At 32.7% G+C, this 12,116-nt stretch overlaps 1 protein-coding gene across 1 annotated transcript; it reads right to left on the bottom strand.

Moving 5' to 3' along the window:
- Positions 1-472: 472 nt before the first annotated feature.
- Positions 473-9,196, bottom strand: LOC134683389 (probable splicing factor, arginine/serine-rich 6). The gene is made up of 6 exons (XM_063542671.1): positions 9,031-9,196; positions 7,669-7,680; positions 5,954-5,994; positions 3,548-3,643; positions 2,037-2,221; positions 473-917 (listed from the first exon to the last, which is right to left on the bottom strand). The coding sequence occupies exons 1-6, from the start codon at positions 9,149-9,151 to the stop codon at positions 614-616; spliced, it is 759 nt and encodes a 252-aa protein (XP_063398741.1). The 5' UTR covers positions 9,152-9,196; the 3' UTR covers positions 473-613.
- Positions 9,197-12,116: the final 2,920 nt, after the last annotated feature.

Here is a 12,116-nt window from a genome sequence, read left to right as displayed (position 1 = left end):
GCAAGAATAATAAGAAACCTTGAATATGTTATTTCATGGAAGTGAAATGCAACATAAAATTTGGTATTGTTTTTTTTCCTTGTTTCAATGCATGTTTGCACCTGTTGCAAGTCAGGAATCTGATGTACAGAAGTTGTCGTTTGTTATGTAAGTTAATATGTGTTTCTCGTTTTTTTTAATGTTTTGAATGGTTTTATACTAGTAATTTTGGGGCCCTTAATAGCTTGTTGTTCAGTGTGAGCCAAGGCTCTGTGTTGAAGGCCGTACATTGACCTATAATGGTTTACTTTTTTTAAATTGCTATTTGGATGGAGAGTTGTCTCATTGGCACTCATACCACATCTTCCTATATCTATGTTCTGTTTTTAAAAGTTTGAATAAATGTTTTATATCCCTATTTACCTTCATAGGAAAAGCACATTTGTAAAACCATTGACAAGTAGCTCTGTTTAAATAAAGTAATACAGTAATGGTTCTAAAAGATATGTATTTACATAATAATAAAAACAACAGTCTGCACATCTTTGTACTGTTTGTGTTTAAAACATAGAAAATTTCACATTTCATCTCTGTACTTCGAAGATTGTAACATTCACAACTATTCCAAATAAAATCATCTATTTGACGCAACACTCTTTGACCTGCTTCTACTCCGTGACCTTGATCTTGAGGGTGACCTATCTTCTCCACCATTGTTGACATTCTCAAGAGGTGACCTACTTCTAGACCGGCTATGGGATTTAGACCTGCTTTTACTTTTGGATCTGGATTTACTACGAGATTCGCTCTTCTTTGAACTTCTCCTCCTTTTGCTGTCATGACTACGATCTCTGCTGCTTCTTGATCCTGACCTATGTCTGCTGCGTGAGCGACTACGAGATGATCTCCTCTTCCTGTCTCTGGACCTTGATCGGGATCTGAAAATCAAAGGATATGATGTAAAATATACCTGTACTGAATAGAAATTTAAACCAGTAAGAACAACAACTTTTTCTCCGTAAAAATTGGTTTAAAGATAAAAATCTTTTTTGAATGTGAGAAATTCAGTCAGAAAAATTAAGGATAAACACATTTTTTTCAAAAGAACTTTTGGGTAGAATGATATTGACAAATTTGGGTAGCAGGTTCTTTACCAAGAGCTAATTAATTATCCACTAAAATTGAAAAGACATCCAACTAGATGTAAAATTTCGTGAAATAAGACTATTTTAATTGTTAAACAGCATGATAGAAAATTTCTTTTTAATAGGAAAACTGGTCAACAGTATATATGTTACAGTGAATTTGTATAATCAGGGATTATGTAGAATCCCTGATTTTTCAGGGACTATGTAGAATCACTAAAATCATTATAATCCCTAAACTGGCCAGTGATTCTACATAATCCCTGAAAATTTCAGGGATTCTACATAATCACTGATAATACAAATTCACTGTAACATATACATGATCTGTGACAACAGGTGTGTCATCATTTCTGTATTTAGATATTTGTGTGTGTAGGAGTCACTACTTAAACTGCTTGTTGATTTATAAGACAGATGTTGCATGGCAGAGTAGGCCTATTTAGAATTTTTATTGTAGGATGTTTTCATTATTCTCTGGTCATTGACTATGTTGTCAATTTCATTTTTGTTAACAAATTTTCTATTCATCATGCACTTATACAGAATTTTTATAGACATATATTAAAACCTGCTGCATTTATTTGCACTTATTCTTAATCTGTTTTCCAGTGGTTGATGTTTGTTCATGAATGTAGTTTCTTGTTTTTCCTTTTGTGTATAGTTTAGACACTTTGTTAATATATTTAAATGTTTTAAAACTAGTCATTTTTTGAGGGACCATAAAAATTTGCTGTTCAGAATGAGCCAAAGCTCTGTGTTGAAGGCTTTACTTTGACCAAGAATAAATAACTTTTTACAAATTATGACTTGGATAGAGTTGTGTCAATTGCACTCATACCACATCTTCATGTATATACAGATACATTTTTATGACTGCATGTTCACATAACATTTTATGACTGATCGTACCTTCTCCTTCTCCTGGGTGATGGTGATCTATATCTGCCACCCCCACCACCACCCCCACCTCCTCCTCCGCCACCACCACCATTCCTGCCACCAGGTCTACGGAAACCATAATACCGATCGTCAGGACAATCTCTGGCCCAGTGACCTGTTCTGTGACATCTGTAACACTCATCATAGCCTTGTTGCTAAAATAAAGATTGTATTGGTTAAATCCTACTTAAATAAAGATTGTATTGGTTAAATCCTACTTAAATAAAGATTGTATTGGTTAAATCCTACTCAAATAAAGATTGTATTGGTTAAATCCTACTCAAATAAAGATTGTATTGGTTAAATCCTACTCAAATAAAGATTGTATTGGTTAAATCCTACTCAAATAAAGATTGTATTGGTTAAATCCTACTCAAATAAAGATTGTATTGGTTAAATCCTACTCAAATAAAGATTGTATTGGTTAAATCCTACTCAAATAAAGATTGTATTGGTTAAATCCTACTCAAATAAAGATTGTATTGGTTAAATCCTACTTAAATAAAGATTGTATTGGTTAAATCCTACTCAAATAAAGATTGTATTGGTTAAATCCTACTCAAATAAAGATTGTATTGCTTAAATCCTACTTAAATAAAGATTGTATTGGTTAAATCCTACTCAAATAAAGATTGTGTTGGTTAAATCCTACTTTCTAACCATAAATTGTTTCATTACAACCACTGTTTAACATTTTTCATTTTTGAAAATACTTGCATCATAACAATATTACACCCCCCCCCCCCCCCCCCCCCCTTCATCTAAATCCGATTGTTCAAGCAAAAATCATTACTCATTGTCTAAATAATGTATATAGCGTAGGAGTAAATACTATGTTTTATCACTTTTTATTTCTCTCCTCCACGGGATATTTCCCTTTCACATAATTTATAATATGAATCTGCATTAACATATCTTAATTTCTTTTTTGGTCATATAACTTTCCAAATCATGGAGAGCAATATTTATCAATTCTGAACAAAGAATTATTTCAAGTTTGGTTGGCCAGTTCACCAGTTTTCAAAAAAAAAAAAAAAAAAAAAAACATCACAATTTGTTTCATTATAGCCTTCCAGACCCCTTCATGTGAAAGTGACTTACCCTACTGACAACAGGGCGACGAGGACTGCCTTTTGACAGAACCCTTCATGTGAAATTGACTTACCCTACAAACAACAGGACAACGAGGACTGCCTTTTGACAACCCTTCATGTGAAATTGACTTACCCTACTGACAACAGGGCGACGTGGACTGCCTTTTAACATAACCCTTCATGTGAAAGTGACTTACCCTACTGACAACAGGACAACAAGGACTGCCTTTTGACAGAACCCTTCATGTGAAATTGACTTACCCTACTAACAACAGGACAACGAGGACTGCCTTTTGACAGAACCCTTCATGTAAAAAATAACTTACCCTACTGACAACAGGACGAGGACTGCCTTTTGACAAAACCCTTCATGTGAATGTGACTTACCCTACTGACAACAGGGCGACGAGGACTGCCTTTAGACCATTCCACAATAATACTTGAGCCACATATCTCTCTACCATTTTCATATTTAATTGCATCCTGCAAAAGAAATGTACAAGTTTTAGTTTTTCTTCACAAAAGTTAATAATTTTTCAAAAAGGAGGATTTGTTTTTATTGAAATCAGTAATTCACCAAAATTGAATCTAAAACTCATTCCAGGATTTTTCATTACAACCAAAATATGGGTAGAAAGCAAAAACCGTCATCAGACTGTTTAACTTGTATATGATGTTAAAGAAAAACACATGTTACAACTATTTCCCCTTCCTACTAGAATACCATTTGATTTATCTAAATTTGATTTATTAAAATAAAAAAATCCTTGTTTAAATAAAATAAAAGAATGTTATAAAGTTAAAAAAGTTCAATATTTATTTTCAATAAACTAACAATTACATTCATCAATGCACATCAGATATTGATAAAAAGTCTGATTTATGTCAGTCAAAATAATTTGTATTGCAAACCATGTATGACTGAACATGCAAATCCAGTTCAATAAATATTGTATAAGGGGAACATTCAAAATGTAAAATAAATGAAACAAAAGCAAATAATAAGCATATTGTAATATCTGTAATGTATAACTATGATGTAATATGTCTTGTGTAAAGATTACATCTATATAAACCATGACGATAGTTCAGGGAGAGAGAAGAAATAATAGAAGAAAAAAATGTTATTAAATTTTCTTCAAGAAAGTTTTAGTTTTCTGAATCTGTTATGGCATCTGTTTTTAGTCCTGTCATACAGAAATTGGCTACAATTTAACCTAGAGATGGATACATATATGTATGCTAACTGTATTATGATTTCTTGGTGAATATCTTTGAGTCAGTTTGTATTGTAGCAATATGACTCCTCTTTATCAATTATAAGCTACATAATAAAATCATCATGGATTTATATTTTTTTACATGATCTGTTTTGATTTCTTAGCAGTAATTTCTACACAGTCAAGTTATGTAAATGACAACACTTAAGCAAATTTAAAACTTAAATTAAAAGATATTCAACACTTAAATGATTTCAATAAATGAATTAAGAGCAAAAACTACTATTTTTATATAACTACAAGAACAACAAGCCAATTTCTGTATTTATAAGACATACTTATTAATTCATAAAATTCTCTTTGAAGTTTCTGATGCTTTTAACCAAAATTTACTGATCTTTTAAAGAAAGAAAGAAATTAAAAAGTTGATATATATAAAACTAGCGACATACTGTTTAAACCTGGATCTGGTTTCTATGGATACCAACACTGGGGGCATGACCTTTGGTTCGGTCAAAATGTGACCATGGTTCGGTCGACCTGATTGGATGGTTTGAATCGGACCATGGTTTGGTCGATGAGTAATGAATGGTTTTGCTGGGACTGATTAAAACAAGGTATTAAGGCTCCAGTCTTTGAAGGAGCTAAACTTTGCCATGGCTCAAATGGAAGGCAACATGGTGTACCACAGACGAACATTTATCATGGAAGGCTTTTTGGTCTTCCTTTAAGGTTTGGCATGGATGCTGTTCATTGGGCAGGACTGACGCTGGTCATGGTCACATGGTTAGGACACACTGCTAATGTTGCAGAAAATTATTATCAAACATGTATTTCTAATGTTTTTAATATTTCTTCATCTATTTATAAACATGTTGACAAAAAATCATTTGAAAAGAATATCCTTGAATTTAACAACAGCTTAAACAGTAATATTTCAAAGAACTAACGACTTTTCTTTTCAATATGTATTAATAGATGAAGAATCTTATTGTCATATATCTATATAAAAACATTTACTTCAATGCAAAGAACTTAAATGAATTACACATCTTAACAAACAACCTATCAAGGTGTACCTGAAAACAGATAATTTTTAACATGTACGCATGTAATTGCAAATACTTTTTTAACTTTTCATCCAGGTCAATCGCTTAAAAATTTAAAGAAAAATGAAGAAAAAATTGTAATTTCAAAATAAGAAAAAATTTAGGACCTATTTTCTTGAGGCATTTACTTACTATGCATTCCACTAAATTTAGATAAGGGAACAAAAAGGAGACTTTGCTCTAGCATTTTTACACACAAGACTACAATGTATGAACAAATATCCAAAGGATGACCAAAGATTCAACTTTTCAATATCAAATTTTAAGAGGTATATTTTTTTACATAATTGAGCATCATCATGTACCTATATATATGGATTCAAAGGTTTTCAAGTAGAGTTAAAAGTAGCTTTTATGAGCAATTGCAACCTATTGTTAAAAGTCAATACCAAGAAAGAATGATTTTGCCTCTTTGTATAAAAATGCTAAAACCAGTTATTCCCTTGAGAACAAAAGAAAATTACCTCTGCATCTCTGCGATCTTCATAATCAACAAATCCATAAGCTAAAATGTAATAGGCACAACATACAATACATAATGTCATAATATCTTATACAAATATAAACCTGTCATGCCAGTACGTAGTGATGTTTTGATTTTTAGATCCCCTCCATAGGAAAAAGTAAATTTAAAGGTTTAAGAACAGTTTCCTTAGTCTTATATCTTAGGTACAAATATTAATTCACTGACAATATGAAGATAGGAAAAAAAAGCTCCCTGCTGTTGAACATTTTTTTTAAATGACTAAATCCTTCACCTTTCAATGAGGACAGTTGCCTTAGGCCTAAATTAAAATATTGTTTGTTTGCCCTTTTCCGACCCTATGTTTTGAAACAGGGTAGGTAGGTAGGTAAAATATTTTATTTTTTTCCCCAAAAAAATAACTTGGCTCGGTATATTATTTGTCATGGGTAGGCAGTAGGTAAAATATTTTATTTTATAGATACAAAATCTGCATAATGTCATTTTTTGTCCGTTTTGTTTTTGCAAATAAGTTTTCCGCTGGGACTATTAGTTTTGAAAAAAAAATATATAAGAGATAAATTTGTACTGGTAAGATAATGTCCGGGCAGACATATATTACTAGTAGAAAAAGTCCCTAGAGTGTTACAAATTTCGTGTGTGCCTTTTTTTCCAATAAAAATGCTATAAGACTTAAAACTCAATTGTCACGTATTTTGCATCACATTTATAAATGATCTGTATGGAAAACTTGGCGATTTTACTGCCAGATATTCTCCACTTTACAGGGTTTTGTCACTTTTGGTTCATGTCAGATATAAATAATTTAGCGGCATCGTTAACATAATCATTCTGATATGCGGATTACAAAAGGCCATCCCTACATAAAATACAACGTCCGTTTACAAATTAGTTTGTACACACGTTAATACTTTTGTATCAAACGAACTTTTTTGTAAATGAACCCTGCTCTTTAAGTTTAAAGGTACAGAGTAACGTACTTCATATCATGATTTCAGAAAGCGTTCAACATCGATTTCAAACAGATGCTTTGAAACTTCAAATGCAAGTGTTCATGTCAAACGCTCAGGTGATACCAAACGGACTGGACCTTACACGTAAAGATAAAACCCGAGGATTCCGGTAAAAAAGTTTTGAGCGGGAAATACAAATATAAGATTTTTGGTAGGAACGAAAAAATAAAATAAAATAAAATCTTGCTGGTAAATACAAATAAAAGATTTTCAGGCGGAACGAATTGATAGGGTCGGTCGGTAAAGGGCAAACAAACAATATTTTAATTTAAGCCCTATCAACATCTATTTTTTTTCTTTTGATCTCATTGAGTTGCTTTTGTGCTGTGTCACTCATTGGTTAGCCAAAATGTTTAAAATCAATTATAAAGATAGCTTTTATTATAATTTCCTAATTTAAATATTGTTTTGTCATCATATTCAACTGGTACAAAAAAGTTGAAAATTATGGTTTTGGGCCCTTTAAAAGGGATAATGTGGTATGGGCTTTGATCATTAATGAAGGCCATAAGGTGACCTATAGCTGTTTTATTTCTGTGTCATTTGGTCTCTTGTGGAGAGCTGTCTCATTGGTAATCATACCACATCTTCTGTTTTGTTATTGTAATTGATCACAATGTCTATCATTCTGTTATAAAGTCAGCTGTAACATTTTTTGATCTTCTGTAATTAATTGTCTTACCCATTTCAGCACCTGTAAATATAAAAGTAGAGTTTACTTTAATAAGAATTGTCATTATATATTTAAAAGGTCTAATTGGAGTTATCTAATATTGTACTTGACCAGTCTTCACGATGAAATCTTCAGGCCCGGATCTCAATTTTATTTTTTTTCTAGTTAGATTCTGTTGGCCTGTAGGTATGATTTTTACAGGCCCGAGAGCAATTTTACAAGCCTGGGGCTGCTGGGCTGGCACTCAGCGCGAAGACTGCTTGACTTACCTAGTCTATGATGTGTAATGTAAGGCCAAAAAAAAATATATATGTTTGTTTAAGGTTACATCCTAAAAATAAATAGGGTAGGTACTAGTTGTAGGTAAGCATTTCCATTTTATTATTTTCTTTTCATTTTATTTTTTGACGCCATGATTTTGAGTTGTGCGGTTGGTCTTTCTGTGGTCTGAGTTGTCTGTAGGCAAGCTTACCCTTAATTTTTTTTAATGTTTGGAATATTTCCCTTTGATATTGATTGGAATAAAATGTCGGCAAAATGATTATTTCATCATACCAGTTGTGAATTTCCTTATAACAGCTATGTTATTCATAATTATGTACATAATGTACATATGTATCAGGCAACACTATCTTCACTTTTAACATGAGTTCAGTTTATTTTTCACTTTACGAGGGAAATAAAATGGCTTAGGGTCTTCTTCTTCTTCTTCTTTAGGTTTCTAGCGATCCTTCAATTATTGAAGTTCGACGGGCGTCGACTATAAAATTTATAATTTACATTTTAGCAGGAAAAAATCAAAAATAACAATATCAAGAAAAAACAAAATAACGCGCTCAAAATAGATATTTTTTTTTTTGGCCTAATCTAAAATTAGTCAGAATAATAGAAGTTTAGGACTTTATCCTTATCATACTTATACTATTACTGAATAATCTTACATAGGAATAATCTGAAAATCTATGACTATATTATTGAAAACTTCAGCAAATTATTATACAAAATGTCAAAAATTTTCAGCTGCCTTAGTCTTAAGTCACAAATTGCAGTCCAAATTGTATGCACCAAGACTGTATAAATTATTTCTGACAAACATAATGATAATTAACATGATTAAGGGCAATACTCGGTTTTTTAGTAAATGTTTGTTTTAAATTAAATTGCAAACTTCTGCGATACCATTTTTTTTTTGGCAGTATTCTTTACATTTTGACGGTGACATAATTTCATATATATTTGATGATGCATCAAGTAATCGGTGTTAAAACAAACAAACAATATAAAATAATATGAATGCCGCCATTTTAAATAACATTAACGGCCAAAACATGTTTTGGTTCAGGGTTGAACGTAAAGATTTTATGCGTTTACCATATTTCACTTCACATCTAGTCATTCGTCCATATGGTTCAAAAACATCTTCCATGTCTCTTACCCTGGTAGATTTACTTAATCTACCGATAAAAAGCTGGCCTTCTGCACGCCGCGACATCTTTCTTTTCTTTCTGGTGAATGCCCGGATGAAATGATAAGGTGCCAGACAGCTCGGCCTGGAGTTAACTCGGACCGTTTACAAAAGACAGCTCGGCCCACCGGTGGGGGGGGGGGGGGGTAACTTCCTATCATTTGGTATACGGGGATGTGCCAACAATATGGGTCATAATTTTGCGATATTTTATATAAGAACGACCCTCCTTTTTAGTGACATCCTATATTAAAATGCATTTACGTTTGATAACAGTTCACTGTATCAATATCCACCGTGTATAAAAGCCTTAATAGGATTCTACACGTACCACTACAGATACAGATAATAGTATTGATTTGGGCAGAGACATATAATACAATTGGGTCTCTGATTTGGGGTATGATCTACCGTCATACGATATATAAATATGCTATTGAAAATCTTACATTATAATAATATATGTGCACCAAACGATGTCAATGCATATATAAAAACTTAAGGGTAGCTGGTATATTTATGAATTATGAGTGATGATGAGTTAGTGCATATGTAAGCATGGGTCATATTTTAAATATAAATATATAAGTATAGGTAATTCTTTCTTAAATATTTATATAACTATAGGTACTGAATTTCAGTGAATGTTATATCGTAAAATGGGTACGTATTTTGAGGCAGAAATGGCACACCCCTACCAAAAAGCTATCGAAGTTACCCCCGTGGCTCGGCCGTCCATAAAGACAACTTGGGCCATCTGTAAAGTCAATTCGAAATGAACAGTCTATATGTCAACTCGTGCCATCTATCATGCCATCTCAGACAAAACATAAATTTATAGTTTTCACAGGCTATTTATATACTGGATATTAATTTAACACCGGAAAACGAGCTGTGGCTGAAATAGTCAAGTTGAGAAAAATAATGTGATATTTGAAACTGTTCTTTAAATTTATCTTTCGAAGGTGATTCACTTTACGATCCTTTAACAATACATGTATATTGCATATAAGCTAATCTTCCCTGTGGCCTTATTAACACCTAATTATTATGAGAAACGATACACAAAAATAAAACACATTATACAGTAAACTATGTTGCTGAGTTTTTCTTTTGTAAATAAACTCATCATAGATACCGGGATTAAATTTTGAATTTACGCCAGACGCATTTCATCTACAAAAGACTCATCAGTGACGCTTGATTCCAAAAAAAAAAAAAAAAAAGAAGGGCCAAATAAAGTACGAAGTTTAAGAGCATCGTTGAGGACCAAAATTCTTAAAAGTTTAGCCATATTCAGTTATTTTAATAAGAAACCCGATCCTGAGGTAGAACTTTTGCTATTGCTATGTCAGTCAAGGATATGTAGCATACAATTCTTGCAATCTCAAAAAAATGTCAGTTTGCTGCAGGAAAGTTCCTATATAGTCATATAGTATATCCATCACAGATGACGATTAAGGACTGTCATCTGAGGACTTCAGATATCAGTGAATTTTTGGTATCCATCTTGAATGATAGATATAGGAAGATGTGGTGTGAGTGCCAATGAGAGTCAGACAACTCTCCATCCAAATAACAATTTTAAAAAAAGTAAACCAATATAGGTCAATGTACGGCCTTCAACACGGAGCCTTGGCTCACACCGATCAACAAGCTATAAAGGGCCCCAAAATTACTAGTGTAAAACCATTCAAACGGGAAAAACAACGGTCCAATCTATATATATATAAAAAAAACACGAGAAACGAGAAACACGCACACATCACATAAACAAACGACAACCACCGTACACCTGAGACTCCCAACCAAGGACAGGCGCAAACACCCGTAGCGGGACTAAACGTTTTAATGGATCCAAACCCTCTCCCTCCCCCCGAAACAACACCTTAACACCACAACACAGAAAAACACACGATAAAATATCAACTGGCAGACTTAACTAAATCAAAAAACGCAAATTAAACACAACGAAAGAATAAACCCGATCTGCGATATATAGATACCATTTTAAAAATATGAATTTCCAATTTATCATTATTCGCTATTTTTATTAATTCACTGCTTGCATCTATTCTTTTTCCCCATTGATATCGAATATTCACAATTCGGATAAGTCAGATAAGGCATGCACATGTTTACGAAATAAAGATATCAGTATCAGAATTTCTGTTACTTTCTCGTTTGTCTTAGTAACTTTAAAAAAAACAGAAGTATATACGTATATATGATATGATTTATGACCTACATTTGTTGTTTGAAATGATCAAAATTGTAGATTTCGAAAACACTGGAGCCAGACATCAAAAGAACACAAAGAACGACTGGAAGGAATGTGTGGAAACGGCAAGAGAGGCCAAGCAGATACAAACAGAACAGACATAGACATTTGAGCTGGTAATCACTCCTTTGAAGCAAAATACGAAGATGTTGAGGCTTGCATTGGTTTTCCTTTCGCTCAATTTGAAACAGTTGAATGAAGGCTATGGAACTGCAAAAGCACTCCAGAATCACAAGGCAAAATGGCACAAATCCTGTCAGGTAAACAAATTTTCAGATCTCGAAATATTTTATCAGTAAAAGTGAAAACATACTTCTGGTGTTGAAAATAAGTTGCCAAATGAAAGAAAACAATAAGCAACCAGACACTGTTAAGTAGTACTGGATCAACAACACGTACGTTTTTCTCATCTTAATCCAACCGCTGCCAAACACACGTTAATACATGAATATTCATACAAGCCTCAGTAGTTGGCGCACTTCACTGTTTGTGATTTAGTAATCTCGGACAATGTTCTGGACTAACATTTGTATGACCCAAATGTGGTATTTTTCATATGAAGATTTACAAGGCAAATAATTGGCTGTGGAAAACATGTGTATGCATTTAACATGTTTAAAGACTTGAAGAACTTGTACTACATTCTTCAGATTTCAGTAGAATTTGTTTTTAAAGACAGTAGATTCTGAGTATGAATTGAAGAATTTTTGC

Source organism: Mytilus trossulus, chromosome 9 (genome assembly GCF_036588685.1).
Source record: "Mytilus trossulus isolate FHL-02 chromosome 9, PNRI_Mtr1.1.1.hap1, whole genome shotgun sequence".
NCBI classification, from domain to species: Eukaryota; Metazoa; Mollusca; class Bivalvia; order Mytilida; family Mytilidae; genus Mytilus; species Mytilus trossulus.
Note: the sequence above shows the minus strand (reverse complement) of the source record. Positions and strands in the feature narration are given on the sequence as shown.